The 21,525-nt window shown below is 40.1% G+C and overlaps 1 protein-coding gene across 4 annotated transcripts in view; it reads left to right on the top strand.

Moving 5' to 3' along the window:
- LOC126481030 (FHF complex subunit HOOK interacting protein 2A-like) overlaps nucleotides 1-16,841 on the top strand; it is a 198,528-nt gene extending 181,687 nt beyond the window's left edge. For all 4 annotated transcript variants that reach the window (XM_050104505.1, XM_050104504.1, XM_050104503.1 and 1 more), the window contains 2 exons: nucleotides 4,009-4,162; nucleotides 16,712-16,841. In XM_050104505.1, coding sequence (XP_049960462.1) covers nucleotides 4,009-4,108 — 100 coding nt within the window. In that variant the 3' untranslated portion in view covers nucleotides 4,109-4,162; nucleotides 16,712-16,841. The remainder of the gene's footprint in view (nucleotides 1-4,008; nucleotides 4,163-16,711) is intronic.
- The last annotated feature ends 4,684 nt before the right edge of the window (nucleotides 16,842-21,525 follow it).

The following is a 21,525-nucleotide window of genomic DNA, read 5'->3' as shown; positions in this document are numbered from 1 at the left end:
ATGGAGGTAGAGAGGAACAGGAAGTTACCTTTCTTAGACATGTTGGTCAAATAGAAATCAAATGAACTACTCTGCCATTCTGTGTACAGAAAACCGAAACATCTAGGTCTGTACCTCAGCAGGTGTAGCTTTCACCATCCAGCTCAGAAGAGAGCTATATACTGAACACCTTAGTATGTAGAACGAGGACTGTTTTGCATAAGGACCACCTAGGACTTGAGATTAATCCTCTGATGAAGGTGTCCAGAAGCAATGGGTATTCTGTCTGCATTATTAGGTCAATGTTGCCGAAGAAACTAAGAAGCGACACTGTTCAAGCAATCCAAGATGACAAACACATAGCATGACTTTCATTCTGCAGTGCAACAACTAATATGATAGGTAGAGTCCTAAAAAGGCAGAGAATCTTGGCCTGAAAGTGCCATGAATTTATAATATTCCTTGCGACTGTTGCAAAAGTTACATGGGCCTCACAGACTGTTGCTGCCCCCTGTGTTGAGTATTGGCAACACATCAAAAATAGGAATTTGGAAAAATCAGTGGTGCCAGGGCACAGGCTATTAAATAAACATAAGATTTTGTTTGTAAAAACAAGAATACTTGTGCATGCTGTTTTGTCAAAAACTGACATTTTGAGCCCATGGCTGTGTACAAAATATAGGTTGACTCTTACATAGAAGATTACAGCAACCAGCCACTTTTTACAATGCTATTTATTTGATTAGATATACTCATGCATTGAACTATTGAGACTCTGTGAGCAGGGAGTGACTGAAATTAGACTATGTGAAAACAACTTTAATAGTGACATCATCTGTGCCTTAAGTAATGCATGGAGCATTTGTGTGATAAGGAAAGAGCACAGATGAAGACTTCTCTCGCAGTATACCACCTTATGTGAGAGATGACACTGGGTGCGATGATGGATAGAGAATGCAGACATAATCTATTGAAATATAGGGCACAACCACAGTACACATCATTTGTGTGTGTCATCATGGTGGCATAGTCCAGCCAATCAGATTGGTATAAAAGTGGGAGCCTTGGCAGTTTCACAACAGTCAGGCTTAGCCCCTGATGATGATGATGATAGTGGCAACCATCAAAAGCTTTAGATTTTATCTGAATTTGAAATGGTGAGGACTCTATCACAAAAGACTTTTTAACCACAGCAGTATTCTATGTCTGATCAAAAAAATTATATTATTTATGGACTCTCCTTTACATACAACTACGATTGGTAGTGTTGCACTGTTTATAGAAAAAAAATTAACAGTATTTTATTACATCACAATTTTGTTCTATAGGATCATCATACTTACTGCAAGCCATTCTGTACTCATCCCTGAAATTCTTGCATTGTGGATTGTATTTTGCTTTCAGAAATGAGCTTTCTGATTTATTCATATGCACTGCATAGGCAAGTGTGAGGAGTTTACTGAGATAGGTAGCTATTACAGGTATTTATAAGCCTGATTCATCAACGATTTATGTCTAATCATTGTGCGTATGGTCATGTCCTGACTCCTAGTTACTGAAATTTTCTTTTAACATATTATATATATTGCAGTGCAATAAAGTGGCCAGGGTGGATGAAATTAAGTTGGAACTCATCAAATACAGTGGAATTTCAGGCCTTAAATGGCTACACAGGATAATTGAAATGGCGTGGGAGTCAGGACAGGTTCCATCAGACTGGACGAAAGCAGTAATCACACCAATCTTTAAACATGGAAATAGAAAAGATTGTAACTACAGAGGTATCTCTTTAATCAGCGTTGTGGGTAAAATCTTCCCAGGTATTGTTGAAAGAAAAGTGCAAGTATTAGTTGAGGACAAATTGGATGAAAATCAGTGTGGGTTTAGGCCTCTTAGAGGTTGTCAGGACCAGATCTTTAGCTTATGACAAATAATGGAGAAGTGTTATGAGTGGAACAGGGAATTGTATCTATGCTTTATAGATCTAGAAAAGGCATATGACCGGGTTCCTAGGAGGAAGTTATTGTCTGTTCTACGAGATTATGGAATAGGAGGCAAAGTTTTGCAAGCAATTAAAGGTCTTTACATAGATAGTCAGGCAGCAGTTAGAGTTGACGGTAAATTGAGTTCATGGTTCAGAGTAGTTTCAGGGGTAAGACAAGGCTGCAACCTGTCTCCACTGTTGTTCATATTATTTATGGTTCATATGTTGAAAACAATAAACTGGCTGGGTGAGATTAAGATATGTGAACACAAAATAAGCAGTCTCGCATATGCGGATGACTTAGTTGTGATGGCAGATTCGATTGAAAGTTTGCAAAGTAATATTTCAGAGCTAGATCAGAAATGTAAGGACTATGGTATGAAGATTAGCATCTCCAAAACGAAAGTAATGTCAGTGGGAAAGAGATATAAACAAATTGAGTGCCAAATAGGAGGAACAAAGTTAGAACAGGTGGACAGTTTCAAGTACTTAGGATGCATATTCTCACAAGATGGCAACATAGTGAAAGAACTGGAAGCGAGGTGTAGCAAAGCTAATGCAGTGAGTGCTCAGCTACGATCTAGTCTCTTCTGCAAGAAGGAAGTCAGTACCAAGACTAAGTTATCTGTGCACCATTCAATCTTTCGACCAACTTTGTTGTATGGGAGCGGAAGCTGGGTGGATTCAGGTTACCTTATCAATAAGGTTGAGGTTACGGATATGAAAGTAGCTAGGATGATTGCAGGCACTAGTAGATGGGAACAATGGCAGGAGGGTGTCCACAATGAGGAAATCAAAGAAAAACTGGGAATGAACTCTGTAGATGTAGCAGTCAGGGTGAACAGGCTTAGATGGTAGGGGCATGTTACACGCATGGGAGAAGCAAGGTTACCCAAGAGACTCATGGGTTCAGCAGTAGAGGGTAGGAGGAGTCGGGGTAGACCAAGGAGAAGGTACCTGGATTCGGTTAAGAATGATTTTGAAGTAATAGGCTTAACATCAGAAGAGGCATCAATGTTAGCACTGAATAGGGGATCATGGAGGAATTTTATAAGGGGGACTATGCTCCAGACTCAACACTGAAAGGCATAATTAGTCTTAAATGATGATGATGATTTATGTGAGATTTGATCATTACACATCAAATAAAAGATACAATAAACAGCAGATAGGCATATACAAAAAGAATTAAGTAGTAGAATGCCACTCTCTCCCTCCTCCTTCCCTCCCTCCCCCCTCCCCCCGCCCCCCTCTCTCTGTCTCTCTGAATAGGAAGAGGCAGAGAAGGAATGGGAAGGAAAGTGAGCAAGGAAACGGGATGGGAATGTGTCACTGGTGAGGTTGCCCTGGCACAGGCATGACGAGTTCCATGTGACACATGAGGTAGGGGAGTAATTGGAGATGAGGAGACAGAACAGAGGAAGAGGGAGACTCCTGGAGGAAAATGTGGGTGCAGATTGTTTGGTGAATTGAGGAAGAGGGGAGTGTGGGACAGTGGCTGCTGGACATTGAGGTCATCAGGTTCAAAGGATGTTTCGTGAAGACAGTTCCTAGTTACGTAATTCTGAGAAGCTGCTAATGGGACAGGGATCCAGATGGTATAGGTTATGAAGTAGCAGTTGAAAATGACCTTATTGTGCCCAGTAGTATGTTGTGCCACTGGGTGGTCAACTCTTCTTGGCCACTATTGCAGTGCCCATTCAGTTGGGTGGAAAGTTGGTTGGTGGTTGTGCCCACATAGAATAATGTGCAAAAGTTACAGGAGAACAGGTACATGAACGACTGCTTTTACAGGTGGCCTGCCTCTGGATAGTGTAAGGTATGCTCGTGATGAGACTCGAACAGGATGCAGGATGTGGTGAGTGGGTGCACAGGACACATTTTGCTTCTTGTTCTTTCACAGGTATAAGACTCTTGTGGCAGAGGGTTGGAGAGAGAGAGAGAGCAACCATCTGTTGGTGAATGATTGCCTTTCCTCTGTTTTATTTGTTCTTCTCATCCTGGGATTCACATTAATGTAATAAGCAAAATGCCTTTTTTTTCAGGGATGAGAACAGTACTGTGTTTGAAGGGTTCATTGTTCTTGAGGAATTCTGTAAGGAATTAGCAGCAGTTGTATTTGTCAAATACCAAAACTTCTCCTGAAGAAGTTACCTGATTAAATGTGGGCAATCAGACAGTGGAAACTTCAGGTGAAATGTAAGTCCAGAATGTGTTTCTTAAATTGTGTGTTATAATTTTGCATCATAAGAATGTCCAAATTTAAATAAAAATATTAATAATTTTCTAAAAATTCTGAGAAATTGTTATGGAAGATTATACTAAGAGAATACATCATTACTCACTAATTAAGTGCTAACATAAACTTCATGTAAAAAAATGGAAGATTATACTAAGAGAACACATCATTACTCACTAATTAAGTGCTAACATAAACTTCATGTAAAAAGTAATTTTGGTATCATACACAAAAGTGAGACGATGTTAAAAGATCAAAAAGCTCAAAGAAGACATGAAAACAATAAAAAGATACAATAAGGGAAATGAAAAAGTTACAAATTATATTGAAAAGAAACAGTGGAGCATAACTGGAGACAAATAATGCACTTAGTAGATACAATAAGTGATAAATAATACAGGCTGAAGAAAATACAGAAAGTCTAAATGCTAAAAAATATAAATCAAAACTAAGAAATAATATGAACATTTTGAGACCTTAAAAAAGTCTTTTGCTCACACTCCTGCCCTCTTCATGCGTTTGATAATGATCACCATGAATGATACAAATAAGACTAACTGTTTTCCTGTACGTTATACTGTTACAATGATGTTACGATGCGATGTGCTGATCTCAGACTTATGGCACAATCAATGTCAAGATTCCAAACACTAAGTATTTTTCCCCTCAGCATATTAACCAGTAACTGGAAGCAATCTCGCACATAATCTGTCATGTACAATTGTAAGACAACTACTGAACCACTAAAGAGCACTTATCCAAGGTGGGTACAGAGAACATATCCTTCAGTTATAACTGGTATACAGAAAACTTGTTCTTTGATAGCAGTTGTTGCCGGACATACAGACCATTTTCCTTATCTTCATGAGAATTTCTCTTATGTCTAAATTGCTGAAGCAACAAAAAGTGGTGACTGTGGAAGGAGAAGAATCCTCATTTACTACACTGTCCAGCCACAGTAATGTGACCACCTGTCAAAAGCCTGAATAACCACTTTTTTGCAGCGCAGACCACTGCAAGATGCGCAGGAAGAGAGTCAGTGAGGTTGTAGAAGTTTCCGATAGGGATATGGAGCCAGGTAAGCTCCAGGGATGTGCAGTGCAAAGAGACCAATTGAGATGGTCCCACAGATTCTTGATTGGGTTTAAATCTAGGGAATTTTATGGCCGGGGTAGTGCAGGTAAATTGATCTTAGTGCTCTTTGAACTATGCACGTACACTGCAAGCTGTGTGAGAGTGGATTGTCCTGTTGGTGGATGCCACTGTGGTGAGGAGAAACAAAGTGCACTTAGTGGTAGTCATGGTCTCCAAGTATACATGCATACTTTTGTTGATCCATTGTGCCTTCCAGAATGATGAGATTACCAAGGGAACACCATGAAAACATTCTCCAGACTCTAATGCTCCCTCCTGGTTGCCGCATGTTTGCTTCCAGATGTTTCATACTGCACACACCAATAGCCATTTGTCCAATGGAACATAAAATGTGATTCAACTGAAAAGTCCACCTGTCACCCTAAGTAGACGTCCAGCTGCGGTATTGGTATGCAACTTCCAGCCTTCATTGATAATGAACAGCAATCAGCGTGGGTGCACGAAAGGTGACTGCTGCGGTGACCCATAATTGCATGTCTGTTCACCAGCACACACCTCTGTAGCTGTCATTCATCTTTGTCACATGTTACACCACACTTTCCTTGGTTCCGGTTTTAGATACTGCCATTTCGCCGAGAACAGTACCACAGTGGCGTGTGAACAATTAACAGGCTTAGTCATTTCGGAATTTCCTTCCTCCCTTGGCCCGAACGTCAATGATCGTACTGTTTTGGATGGCAGATAAATCATTCCATTTCTGCAATACAAAAATGACAGCTCTGTTTTTTACATGTCCCCCCTCCCCCTCCCAAATGCTTTATATTCCTACCACTGCTAGTGCTGCCATCTGCTTTCTGTGAGTGGTTACTGCACTTTGACGTCGAACGTGGTGATGGCCACATTAATGTAACTGAACTGTGTGTGATGCTTAGACTTAGAAATGCTAATAAATCCTTGTGTTGTACAGAATTAATCATGTAATGTATTCTTTCATTTACAGAAGACCTATGAGCAGCTCTGTTGCTTGTTGTGGTCTTCAGTCCGAAAATGCAATTCTTCCCACTAGTTTTTCCCATGCAAGGCTCTTCATCTCTATTTAAATACACAACCAACATTTATTTGAACCTGCTTACTGTATTCATTGTCAAGTTGTGCCATAAATTTCTTTTTTCCACATTTCCATTCAGTACCTCTGCATTAGGTAATCAGTCTAGCCATATTATCTTCAGCATTCTTCTGTAGTATTACATTGTAAAAGCTTCTAATGTCTCCTAGTCTGAACTGTTTATTGTCCACATTTCCCTTCAATACAAGACTTCACTCCAGACAGGTACTTCCAGAAAATACTTCTGAACACATTGACATTAACTGTTAACAAATTCTCTTTTTCAGGAATTCTTTCTGTGCTATAGCAAGTCTGAATTATATATTTTCTCTACTTCAACCATCGTCAGTTATTTTACTGGCCAAACAGCAATATTCATCTACTACTTTTACTGTCTCATTTCCTAATCTAATACTACTTTTGTTGGTATTCATATTATAAAAAATTTTCAGGACCCTATCCATTCCACTCATCTCCTCTGCAAACCCCTCTGCCATCTGTGACAGAATTACAATGTCATTGACAAACCTCAATGTTTGTCCTTCTCCATGAACTTTAAATCCATTATGACATATGTCCCTTGTTTCTTTATTCTTGCTTAGTGTACAGATTGAACAACATTGGGGACAGGCTAAAGTCCTATCTCATCTCCTTCACAGCCACTGCTTCCTTTTCATGTCCTTCAATTGTTTTAACAACAGTCCAGTTTTTGTACAAGTTGTAGATAATATTTTGCTTCCTGTATTTTATGTCCATTACCTTCAGAATTTCAAAGAGTGTAGTCCAGTCAGCACCATCAAAGCTTTCTCTAAATCTACAAATGCTATAAACATAGGTTTGCCATTCTTCCTTTCTTCAACCTTATATGTTCCTACATTTCTCCAAAAATCCAAACTGATGTACCCTGTGGTCAGGCCAGACCAGCTTTTTCATTCTTCTGTAAATAATTTGTCAGTGTTTTGCAACCTTGACTTTTGAACTGACAGTTTGATAATATGCACTCCTTCCAGCACCTTCCTTCTTTTTTAATTATTTCATTCATCTTGAAGTCTGAGGGTGTTTCACTTGTCTCATAGATCTTGTAAATGAAGTGGAATAGTTTTGTGATGGCTGGGTGTTCCAGTGACTTCAATGTTTCTGATGGAATGTAATTTACAAATTGCATGTGGCAAAACTAGCCTCCAAAGACACCATTGTGAAATTTTACAGAAGGAAAATATCTGTTTTTGAGTATTAGAGCCACACTCCTTGGAATGCCGTGTACAGTAAGGCATTCAGTATACAGGACTATATTGAATGATTCATTAGTTTTCAAAGTTCTATATGTTTGGAAGTATTACACATACAAATTTGATTGATGCATTGAAAGAACCATAAACTCGCCAAGTTTGCATTTTTCACTCTACAAATGTTCTCTGAGTGCCCCTCTGTTCACGTGACACAGGTCCTGAGACTGAAGTTCGTTCCATTCCTTCTGCAGGAATATCCTGTCAATGATTACCACTGCAGCATTGACACATTCTCAGAGCCATTCCAGTTTTCTTGGCAGTGGGGGTACATAAACACAGACCTTAATATATGATGAAAGGAAAAAAAAATCACAAGGCGTTAAGTCACACGACCTGGGCAGCCAAGGGAACAGATCCACATCATCTTCACCACTACGACCAATCCAGTGATACATAAGTTCATCATTCAGGAGGATGGAGCAGGGAGTATGGCAGGGCAGATGATACCATTGTATGACACAGTTCAGGATATATGATTTCATAATCACTGAGATGCATCAAAAACTGCCACACCATCCTTGAAATTTTAATTTATTATGTTGTTACTAGTAACTCTATTAACATCACACTTTGCAGACACCATTCAAATATATCACTGAATGTACATGCAAAATTATGTCATTGTACAACACAGTTTAAGAGATGTGATGTCATGAAGACTGAGCTGCATGAAAACAGAACTGCAGGATGAAATCTGCTACAGATACAGGTGAAATATGTATACAGATACGTGACAGATACATTAAATACATGTAATGTGTGTGGACTCAAGCAAAGCGGCAGCTGAAAGGCTCCTCCTAAACCCTTGGACTGTTTTCAGTTACAGTTGGTACACATATTACTTACTATCTGGAAAGAAATACTGTGGGATTAGAACCACGACCCTGCTAATGCGATGGGGTGGTAACTTGATGATTGAGGGAGAAGGTTGGTAGGAGGAGATGGGCAGAGACAGGAGGAGGAGATGGACAGAGAGAGGGGGATGAGGAAACTGACAGGGAGAGGAGGAGGAGGAGAAGGGGATGAACAGAGAGGGGGAGGAGGAGATTGACTTAGAGAGAGTGAGGAGATAACTTGGAGGGAGGGAGGAGGAGATGGACATTGAGGAGGGAAGCAGGTGATGGACAGAAAGAGGGGGGAGGAGCAGATATACAGAGAGAAGGACAGGGGGAGATGGATAGAGGGGAAAGGAGGAGATTACTAACAGAATACTGGAACAAATACATACCTGGGCAATGCCAAGTACACATGTAGAACTTAATATAACTCTACATACCTGGCAATGCCAGGTCAACAGCAAGTACTTAATATAACTCTACAGAAACTTCTGTTCAATGGTTTTATACTAAACTATGTATGTTTGTTAAAAGTTTAACTTTGGGTCTTTGGATTTCAGATAAATAGATAGATATTCAGCGATCATAGGCCCTGCAGGCCACGTGCTGCTTCCACAAACTGCCTCCATTCCTTCCTGTTTTGTGCCCGGTTCCACCAGGTGTCTTCAATTCCCAGGGCTGCTAGGTCCTTCGCCAGGTCGTCCATCCAGCACTGCCTTTGTCATCCAATAGGGCGTTTGGTTTTTGGTTTCCCCGCTAGTGCCATCTTTGCCTGTCTTCCATCTGGCATAGGGGCTACATGGACCACCCATTGTATTCTTTTGCTCTTTATCTTCTGTAGGATAGTTGGTTGTCCATCACAAGGTAGAAGCATTTAATTCTTTGCCTATCCTTCTCGAAAACAGAACTTTAATTATGCACCTAAATGTACAATCAATCAAAAACAAAATAGATGAAATTGATGTGTTCCTAAGTTCAAACCCATGTCATGTTTTCTGTGTAAATGAACACTGGCTCACACAAGCTGAAATTGCCCTGTATACCCCAGAAGGATTTGAATTAGCAAGCTCATATTGTAGAACCAAAAGTAGTCATGGAGGAGTCACTATTTTTATAAAGAGAAACTCTAACATTGAATATGTAGCACAAAAAGTCGATCATTTTTGCAAAGAGCAACTTTTTGAAATTGCTGCATTATTGCTTCCCAAACTTAAATTAGTGATCATCTCTATTTATCGCACTCCTAGCTCTGATATTCATCAGTTTATTGACCAAATTGAGGCTTTAAATAAGTACCTGCTGGTAAAATACAGACACCACAAGATAGCATACATTGGTGACATTAATATAGAGGACATACGACTAAAAACACCAGCTGTCACCCACTTTCAAAACATGTTAAGGTCTAACAACTTGTACTGTATGAATAACAAGCCAACCAGATTAGATGCCTGCCTAGATAACGTAATCTCCAATTTGACAAAAGATGAGTGTCAGTACGGAGTGATAGATCCAGTTCTATCTGACCATGACAGCCTATGGCTAATGGTCAACTGTGAAAACTATCCTACTCAGCAACCTGAACACATTAAGAGAATCAGATTATTATATCAGGACAACATTACAAAGTTAAGGCAAAAATTATCAGAAGTTGAGTGGGTCAGAGTATATAATTGTAATAACAACGATAATGCTTTTAACTTATTCATGAACATACTAACAAGCTTAGTTCAAAACTGTTGCCCACAAATAATCAAAAAGATGAAAATAGATGGTGCACCAAATAGAAAAAAGAAGCACAACTGGTTCACTCCTGAACTGCATGACCTGAGAAACACACTTATTGCCCTACATAAAATGGCTAAAACTGGTAACCTAGAATCGAAGCAGAGGTATAAAGAAGTCAGGAAGAATTATAGAACTGAAATACAGACAGCAAAGCACAGAGCCAATAATGCTTTCATTGAAAACTCCAGCAACAAATGCAAAGCAGCCTGGCAGATAATAAACAAAGTAGCAGGGAAGCATAAAAACAGACAAGAAATTCCAATAGTGCCAGAAAACTTAAACAAATTTTTTGTTAACAGTACTAAGTTCGAAGCTACTGCTACCTCTGCACCAGATGATGCAACTTCTGAAAGTTTTACCTACAACATTCCTGACCTAAATAACTTATCCATTAAATGGAAACAGGTGACCTGCCAAACTGTATACAAAGTCGTCACAAACCTACATGGCTCATACAGTGAAGATCTCTATGGCATCTCCAACACCATCTTGAAACAAATAATTGACATTATTTTTGCCCCTCTTACCTTTCTGATCAATAGTAATCTTACAGCTGGAAAATTTCCTTAGGTCCTGAAGGCTACTATTGTTATCCCAGTCTATAAAAAAGGAGAAAAAAACAAACCTGAAAGTTACCGTCCAATATCCCTCATACCTATATTATCCAAGATAATAGAATGCTGCATTAAAACACAACTTTGCAACTACTTTGCTGAACAAAATCTTTTTTCCTCCTCGCTCTTTGGTTTTAGGCCAGGAGTGTCTACAATAAATGTAGTAGAAACTCTTGTGACAGACATACTTGATGGCTTCGAGAACAATTCCATCACTTGTGCTGTACTACTAGATCTGAGTAAAGCATTTGATACATTTGATACTGTATCCCATGAAATACTAATAAATAAACTAGAGTGCTATGGTGTCAAAAATAACGAACTGGCATTAATCAGATCATACCTGACAAACAGAACTCAGGTAGTTATAGTAAATAGCCAGCAATCAAATGCCTTACCAGTTGTAAGAGGTGTGCCACAAGGCTCAGTGCTTGGACCTTTTCTCTTCCTAGTATACATGAATGACTTGCCTACTTCCATGCTTCACAAGTCAATAATATATGCTGACGACACAACCCTGATTACCTCAGATAACGAATTGAAGGAAGTGAAGAAACAAACAAAAGTAATGCTTGAAAAGTCTGCCATATGGCTCCACAGTAACAAGCTGATACTCAACAGTAGCAAGACTGAAACTATGTATTTCTTCTTACACAATCTACAGGAAAAATTAAATGAGTCTGACTCTGTAAGACTTCTAGGAATCCACCTGGACCCGAAATTAACATGGAACACCCACACAGAACTGTTATATACCAGACTGTCTAGAGTAGTCTTTTTGTTAAGGAAACTAAAAACATTAGTTAGCAGAAAACAACTTTTATCTTCTTATTATGCCTTCTTTGAATCTCACTTACAGTACGGAATAAAATTATGGGGCAACTCAACTGGTGCTTGGACAGTGTTCATGTGGCAGAAGAAAGCAATTAGGGCAATTACAGGTATTAAAAGCCAAGAATCATGTCGAAAGCACTTTAAGGAACTTAACATCACCTTCTCTGTTTATAAAAATGTGTCTTCTTTCCATAGAAAAACAAATACATACTTTACCTTCCAGAACAGATATTCATTCACATGATACCAGGTATAAAAACAATCTTGATGTAGACTTTACTAGGCTATCTAAGGTCCAAAGTAGCTTTAAGCAAACAGGATTAAAATTATATAACAAGTTACCACAATCACTGAAAGACCTACAAGGTGATGGTTTCAAGAAGCAGCTGCACAAATTGTTAGCTGATAAGTGTATCTATGATGTAAAGGAATTAGAATGTAGTAAAGAGTGAGAGTAACTATGATGTAAAGGAATTGGAATGTAGTAAAGAGTAACTATGATGTTAAGGAATTGGAATGTAGTAGAGAGTAACTATGATGTTAAGGGATTATAATGTAGAGAATAACTCTTTATCCTCATGTAATGTAATCTGAATGTACATAGTTTCCCAATTTTAGATTCACTATCAAATGTAATGTCAAAACTGTCTATTTCAACAAATGTTGGCTAATGACAAGTAACAAATAAATAAATAAAAAGGTAGATTTCCTCGTTTTTCCTCCTCCTCCATTCTCCATTATCTAAAACTGGTCCCCATATCTTCCTCGTTACTCGTCTTTCAAATATTAATAGTTTTTCCCTTTCTTGCTTAGTCATACTCCATGTTTCTGAACTGTACATTACTGCTGGGCATATCACTGTGTTGTAGATTTTCATCTTCGTGTTTACTGAGATCGATTTAGAGCCAAGCGTCTCTCTGAGGGTTTGCATGTATTTTGTTCCCACTGCTATTCTTTCCTTGATGTCCATTTTTATGTTGTTGTCCGTGGTAAACCACGATCCCAAGTATTTGAACTGGTCTTCTCTCTTGAACCTCTTGCCGTCTATCTCAAGAAATTCTATCTGCTCTTGTCTTCTTCCTAATTGCATCAACTCTGTTTTGTCTCGATTCACTTTGAGCCCTACCTTCTGGGCATAATTGTCCATTTTCTGGTACATTTCTTTCAACTCGTGCTTTGATTCACTTAGTAATACTATGCCATCTGCATATGCGAGACAATTGAAGTTACCATCCATCTCTACTCCAGCCGACTCTTGTTGCCTACACTCTTTTATTACTTTCTCTAAGATGACGTTGAACAGAACTCATGAGAGAGCATCCCTTTGTCTGAGGCCTGTCTCAATCTCGAATGTTTCTGATGTGGCTCCTCGGAAACCTACTGCTGCCTTTGACCCTTCCGTACAACCTTGCACCATTCTCACTAGCTTCTCAGGGATTCTGAAGTCCTGCATTGCATTGTATAGGCTATTTCTGTGGATGCTGTCATACACATGTTGAAAATCGACGAACAGGCTGTAGACATCTTTATTATATTCCCAATGTTTTTCAAACAATTGTCTTGCTGTGAAAATGTGATCTATTGTTGATCGGTTTGGTTGAAAGTCAGCTTGGTACCCCTGTATGTTGTTCTCTATGAATGGTTACAATTTTCTGAGGATAATGATGGACAGCACCTTATAAGTTACATTCAACAAGCTGATTCCTCTGTAGTTACCGCATTCCATTTTGCTTCCCTTCTTGTATATTGGGCATATTATAGCCAATTTCCATTCTTCTGGCAGTGTCTCCTTCTCCCATATCAACTGGATCAGTTTATATATCTATAAGTGTAAGCTCTCACCTCCCTCCTTGATTAATTCTGATGTTATTCCGTCCTCCCCTGGGGCTTTGTTGTTTCTGAGTCCTTTGATTGCGATTTTCACGTCTTCTTCACTAACTTCCCATTCTTCTTAATCTTTCCTTTCCTCGGTAGTGTTTGCAGGTAATATCTCATCTTGGTCTGGGCGATTCAACTGTTCTGAGAAGTATTCTTTCATCTTTCTACAATTCTTTCCTTGTCATTTATCAAGTTGCCATTCTTATCTATAATGAAAAAAGTTGGGCTCTGAAATCCAAGTTTCCGATTTTTTATGTATTGGAAGAATTGCCTTGAGTTCTTGTTTTACCTCTCTGCCTCAACGTGTTCTAGAAAACTGGTTAGATATATTCTCTTCTCAACTCTTAGGATTCGCTTTGTCTCCCTTCTGATGTTGATAAAATATTCCCTTTTCTGCTCATTCTCCCTGTCAGCTAGCCACTTCTCTCTCACCTTCCTTCTCTTTTCTGTAGCCTTCTGGCATGTCTGTAGATACGCTTTCACCTGTGTGAGACAACTTTGGCTATCGCGGCAATGTTTGCCGTGCAGCAAACGATGGCCACATTGGTACAAATTATAAAATTTATTAAATTGATATCAAACATTATGAAAAAACTTTGAAACTGCCTTTTTTCATTGGTATAAAGCTTGTACATTTTGGATTTGTACTTGAATAAGTATGAAGTTTTGAAAATGGGTCCATCATTTAGAATGACCCTCTAGAGTACGTTACGTTACCTCCACAAATATGGTGTGAAATATATTTTAAATACGTTTATTTGCAATAGAAAACTATACCTTACATATTGAAGTGTCAGCATGCTTTTTATTTGTTTTAGTTCACAAATGCTGCCTTGTTAGTTTTACAGTTTAACATTTACACAGGTATTACAAGGGCAGTTCAATAAGTAATGCAACACATTTTTTTTCTGAAACAGGGGTTGTTTTATTCAGCATTGAAATACACCAGGTTATTCCCCAATCTTTTAGCTACACAACACTATTTTTCAACGTAATCTCCATTCAATGCTACGGCCTTACGCCACCTTGAAATGAGGGCCTGTATGCCTGCACGGTACCATTCCACTGGTCGATGTCGGAGCCAACGTCGTCCTGCATCAATAACTTCATCATCCGCGTAGTGCCTCCCACGGATTGCGTCCTTCATTAGGCCAAACGTATGGAAATCTGACGGTGTGAGATCGAGGCTGTAGGGTGCATGAGGAAGAACAGTCCACTGAAGATTTGTGAGCTCCTCTCGGGTGCGAAGACTTGTGTGAGGTCTTGCGTTGTCATGAAGGAGGAGAAGTTCGTTCAGATTTTTGTGCCTACGAACACGCTGAAGTCGTTTCTTCAATTTCTGAAGAGTAGCACAATACACTTCAGAGTTGGTCGTTTGACCATGGGGAAGGACATCGAACAGAATAACCCCTTCAGCGTCCCAGAAGACTGTAACCATGACTTTACCGGCTGAGGGTATGGCTTTAAACTTTTTCTTGGTAGGGGAGTGGGTGTGGCGCCACTCCATTGATTGCCGTTTTGTTTCAGGTTCGAAGTGATGAACCCATGTTTCATCGCCTGTAACAATCTTTGACAAGAAATTGTCACCCTCAGCCACATGACGAGCAAGCAATTCCGCACAGATGGTTCTCCTTTGCTCTTTATGGTCTTCGGTTAGACAACGAGGGACCCAGTGGGAACAAACCTTTGAATATCCCAACTGGTGAACAATTGTGACAGCACTACCAACAGAGATGTCAAGTTGAGCACTGAGTTGTTTGATGGTGATCTGCCGATCATCTCGAACGAGTGTGTTCGCACGCTCCGCCATTGCAGGAGTCACAGCTGTGCACGGCCGGCCCGCACGCGGGAGATCAGACAGTCTTGCTTGACCTTGCGGCGATGATGACACACGCTTTGCCCAACGACTCACCGTGCTTTTGTCCACTGCCAGATCACCGTAGACATTCTGCAAGCGCCTATGAATATCTGAGGTGCCCTGGTTTTCCGCCAAAAGAAACTCGATCACTGCCCGTTGTTTGCAACGCACATCCGTTACAGACGCCATTTTAACAGCTCCGTACAGCGCTGCCAGCTGTCGGAAGTCAATGAAACTATACGAAACGAAGCGGGAATGTTTGAAAATATTCCACAAGAAATTTCCGGTTTTTTCAACCAAAATTGGCCGAGAGAAAAAATGTGTTGCATTACTTATTGAACTGCCCTCGTATATTGATCAAAGAATAAAGCTAAACTTGGAATAATAATTTCAAATACTGTGACTGTATATTCATGTGTGTATATTGGAGGGATGGGAGAGAGGGCTGTAAGTGTAGAGATTAGTTATGTCAAAAGAAACCAGTGTACTGTCATCAGGAATACATGTATTTGATTTGTTTAACAAATTCATGTGTATTTTATTGTGCATTTATTTTCAAGTGTGTAGAACTTGTTGATTTAGGGTTTTTGCTGTGCTACCTGCTATGAAGGAAAAAAAACTGTAAATTTATATTCGATGCTAGCAAATTTCTGTTTTTCAGAAATGCTTTTCTTGCCTCTGCCGATCTGGATTTTATTTCCTCTCTATTTCAACTATCATTAGTTTTTCTACTTAGCAAATACCAAAATACCTCTACTGTTCCAGAAACTCATCTATTAGCATCGTAAACTACATGTATTTTACACCACCAGTTATGACAGTGCCATACTGTAGCTTTGTGAATGTTTTGCAAATACTGGAACATTTATTTGTTCGTTCAATGTACAATTCTGCTTCATAATTATTGACATACTTTGCTGATGCATCACAAAAAATTAGCTTATCCACTTTTGGTTTGTAAAATATTTTTCAATCACAGAACATATTAGAGACTTGCTTAGTTGTAGAAAATATAAATATCTAAATTAATTGGTTTGCCAAAATAGTATTGTTTATGCTCCAAATTTAAAATATCATGCAATAATATTCTGTGATAAAACTCATTAAGTGTGTCTGTAGTATGCTATCTGTAGTGCAGTACATTCATATTGCAAAGCTAGAATTTTGTAACTGATCCTTGTGAATAACTTTGAAAAATGTTCTCAATTTCAGAGACGATGGCATGCCTTCCAAAAAGTTCTGTGATGAATCCACCTTGCCAGCAAGAAAACTGCCTTTTGCTTTAAATATTGATTCACTGATGTTAGATAGTGTTTGTAAATAAACATATTCTTTTTTTCAATGTCCTGTGTGTGGTTGACTACTACATATTCTCACTTTAATACAAAACAACAGTCCAACAGGCAGTATTATAACAGTTTTCATACCGAATCTTATTTAATAGTAAAAACAAATTATGGAAAGTTCAGTTTAGAATATCAACTATTATGAAAATGGTAGACTGCCACACATTGAGCTTTTGGGCAAAGCATTCTTCAGAAAAGAAGGGAACACCACACATTCAAACAAGCAGGAACACATCAGGCACACATGATCGCTATACTGCTGGACTGCAACTATTGTGTTGAACAAAATCAGCATGCCTGAGAGGAGCAGAGAAGGGGGAGGGGAGCGAGAGGGGAGTGGAAAAGGAGAGGAGCAGAGAGGGGAATAGGCTGGTGGGTACAGTGGCAGAGAGCGACACACAGTTAGGGTGAGAGGTGTGAATTGGGTGGAAATTATAGAGCAGAAGGGCGGAAACTGTTGATTGGAGTGTATGGGGACAGTAGGTTCTTAGATTGAGGCCAAGATAATTTCGGGAGTGGAGAATGCGTTGTCAGGATAAATCCTAGCCGTGCAAGCTGTGCAGTTCAGAAAAGCTGGTGGTGGAGGGGAGGATCCAGATGGCCCGGGTTGTAAAGCACCCATTGAGATCTAGAATGATATATTCAGGTGGATGTTCTGCCACTCCCTGCTCTTGGCCACAGTTTGGTGGTGGCCTTTCATCCTGGTGGATAGTTGGTTGGTAGTAATACCGCCTCCGGTCTTTTCCCTCACAGCTTCTCTACTGCTCAACTCTCCCACAGCCTCCCAATGCTGCGTGTAGCAGGCTTATCCAGCCACCTTCTAGTCCCTGCAAACTCTGCTAAACAGTGCTCTTCTCTCTTCCCACATGTACCCTGCTGTCCCGCCCCCTTACCTTCCCCACCCAGGATTGCAGTTTTGGGCAGCACAATAGTTGCAGTGTAGCCAGAGATAGCAGTCAAGTATGCATGTGATGTGCCTACTTATGTAAATATGTGTGTTTTCCTTTCTTTTGTGAAGAAAGCGTGCGTGTAACAGTCTTTTCATTGTGCCTGTCTGCAGCTGAATGTGTCGTCTTTACAGTGAGTAGCCATGAATCCTTCTCATTATCATTTAATAGTAATGCTCTTTGATGCTAATTGTGTTTATAATTTTGTAATTCATTTATTGGTTGCTTCGCATTAGTGTTGATGGGGGGGGGAGGCAGGGGGGGGGGGGGGGGTTCTGCATACAGATTTTGGTTTAGAGTGGTCAGACAGGGATTAGAGCTTCCACCTACCTGAGAACAATATCAGTCTGTTAACAAGAGTGCACCTTATTCAGTTTAGCCTTGCTGTAAAATACGGTTGTGCTTATTTATGCTTGAAAAGAAGTTATTTGATAATGTAAAAAGCTTTATTTTTGAACAAAAGCAGTCACCATGCACACATTAAGGCATTAGTATGTGAATAAATAACCCTTATAAACTAACAAGTTTCAAGAGAGAATGTTTTTCCAGTACAGTAGAACCCCTCTAATCTGTCACCTTCAGGATGAGGACCATGGTCAGAACGAAAAAAAGGTCGGATTATCCGAAAAATCTATTTATTGCAAAAAATATAAAAAGGCATTTAGTACAAAAAATTAAACGATTTGAAAACTAAAAGGCGTCTACAGTAATATAAAAAGATATTTTTTACACAGTGTTAAACAATATATTAACTAAAAAACGTCTACACACACCATAATATGTATTGGTTTTAAAAGGAAAAACGACAAACATATTACAGTACTGTGAATCTTCAGGTTTCCGCGGCGCAAAGACTGCTCCATTAAGTTTCGGGAATGCAGCCGCATAAATTCTGCTTCTTCTTCTAATATTTCGGCTGTATATCTTTCAGCCATCTTCAGAGAGAGCCGTACGACTGACGCTCCAGCGCTCGCTCCATCCTTTTAAATTTGCGGACCGCGCCACTGCGCATGCGGCCACAGATGGAGCGAGCGCTGGAGCGTCAGTTGTACGGCTGTCTCTGAAGATGGCTAAAAGATATACAGCCGAAATATTAGAAGAAGAAGTAGAATTTATGCGGCTGCATTCCCGAAACTTAATGGAGCAGTCTTTGCGCCGCGAAAACCTGAAGATTCACATCAAGTACCTCTTCGGGGAGGAGATGGTTTTATGTGTTCGACGACTGGACAAGCTACGACACTTGAGAGCGAGATTATTGAGCTCTTTAAGTTTTTTACTGAGGTGCCGTGACCATGGCATAATTCCGAAGTTTGCCAGGTTAGTACATTTTATAAAATCGACTTCCATGAATAAGATTTTATTTAAAGCTGGTTCTGCTGTTGTTAAGGAGAGGATCCGATTTACACGAAGGAAGCTGGATCTTGTTTCTCAAGAACTTTATCATCTGCACCTAAAGATGTCTGTGGAGTTACCCAGCAACTCTTGGAACTGGATAGAGGGTACAACATGGGCCAAATCAGACTGGGTTCGTGAGGTAGCGACATCAAGACAGACTGCAAAGTTCAGCCGACTTGAGCCATCTCCACAGCAAGAAAGTATCATTCGACGCTCCGTCATTAATATGACGGGTAGAGATTTGGACAATGCTACGATGATGGTCTTAAGCAAAGGACTGAATTTTGCACCCACGCCAAAGGTTTTGCCTATACCTGCATTCATCAGTGCCGTTGAAGAAGCTGTTCGACCACTCTCTACGGATTCTGCAGATGAAATAAGACGCAAAATTTGTCGAGCTGTTATGAAGGCTCGCCCACAAAGAAGCAATATATCTGTGGCAGAGAGGACTGCACTACGTATGCTCCGCCAAGATACCGAAACGGTGGTTCTCCCTGCTGATAAAGGTAATGCCACTGTTTTAATGTCACATGACAACTACCATGATAAGATATACAGCTTACTGAATGATAGTATGTACCAGAAGATCAGTAAGGACCCCACCAATAAGGTGGTAAGGAAGACGGCGTCGCTTTTGAATGCCTCCCCATTTCCACCGGAAGTCATACGAAGACTGAAACCAAGTGGTGCAGTGCCTCCAAGGCTTTATGGACTCCCAAAGATCCATAAGAAGACGTTCCTCTACGTCCTATCGTGAGCAATATTGGTTCTCCCAACTATGATTGTGCCAAGCACGTGGCGTCACTATTGAGGCCGCTTGTGGGAAAATGTGATCATCATATAAGGAACTCTGCAGATTTCATTGGCAAATTAAAATCTTTGAAACTGAACACCTCTGATCTATTAGTCAGCTTTGATGTAGTGTCGCTATTTACTAAGGTACCTCTCTCTGAATCTTTATATCTCATTGGAAAAAGTTTTGATAAGGAGATTTTAGCTTTGTTTCACCATGTGATGACCTCCACATACTTTTTATTTAATAACGACTTTTTTTAACAGACTGACGGTGTTGTCATGGGTAGTCCTTTGTCACCCTTAGTGGCCAATTTATTTATGGAGGACTTCGAGGAGAAGGCCCTGGAGTCTGCTAGTTTGAAGCCTACAGTTTTTGGAGGTACGTTGACGACACCTTTGTAGTGTGGCCCCATGGCGAGGACAAATTGCAGGACTTCTTAAACCATCTGAATTCCATCCATGGACAAATTCAGTTTACAATGGAAGTGGAAAAGGAGGGATGTCTTCCATTTTTGGATGTCTTGGTTCGGCGCAAAGAAGATGGCACTCTGGGTCATGCAGTATATCGGAAACCGAACCATACGGACTTATATTTACATGCAAATAGCTGTCACCATCCTTCGCAGACGAGTAGTGTTCTAAGAACTTTGATACACTGAGCACACGTCATATCAGATGAAAGTAGTTTAAAAGACGAACTTTTACATCTGAAGAGAGTTTTTGAGGACAACGGGTATTCTCCACAACAGATACGTAAGGCACTACAAATAAAACCTAAGGTGTCCGTAAGGAATGCAGACGATGACGAGGAAACATTTAAATCCATGGCTGTCCTGCCGTATGTGGGAAGCCTTTCATCCAAAATAGGACGGATCCTCACTAAACATAAAGTAAAAGTGATTTTTCGTCCACTGGCGAAGACGGCTGCACTCCTGGGTTCCATTAAAGATGACTTACTACTCCGCAAGCCTGGAGTTTACAAGATACCATGTGAATGTGGCCTTTCATATATCGGACAAACGAATTGTACAGTCCAAGAGAGGTGTACGGAACATCGCAGGTACACTCGGCTCTTACAACCCAGTAAATCGGCTGTGGCAGAGCATTGTATTGATTCTGGTCACTCTATGGTATGTGAAAATGTCGAAATTCTGACTTCTGTTTCATCTTTCTGGAACTCCGTAGTAAAAGAGGCCATTGAAATCCGCTTGGCGAAGAATTTAATTAATAGAGACAGCGGTTTCACATTAGATAAATCATGGAATCCGGCACTTTCAATATTGAACTTACAAAGACGTCGCTACAGTTCAGCTCCCAGTAATACATCGATCTCCCAGCATGGATTGAATGCACAGCCACAGACGTAACTCATGCATATGCTACATCTTTGCCGCCGATCAACATCACTGGTGCCTTGTTCATCTGTGGCCGCATGCGCAGTGGCGCGGTCCGCAAATTTAAAAGGATGGAGCGAGCGCTGGAGCGTCAGTCGTACGGCTCTCTCTGAAGATGGCTGAAAGATATACAGCCGAAATATTAGAAG

Source organism: Schistocerca serialis, chromosome 5, assembly GCF_023864345.2.
Source record: "Schistocerca serialis cubense isolate TAMUIC-IGC-003099 chromosome 5, iqSchSeri2.2, whole genome shotgun sequence".
In the NCBI taxonomy this organism is placed as follows: Eukaryota; Metazoa; Arthropoda; class Insecta; order Orthoptera; family Acrididae; genus Schistocerca; species Schistocerca serialis.
The sequence above is the reverse complement of the archived record's forward strand: the minus strand, read 5'-3'. Positions and strand labels throughout refer to the sequence as shown.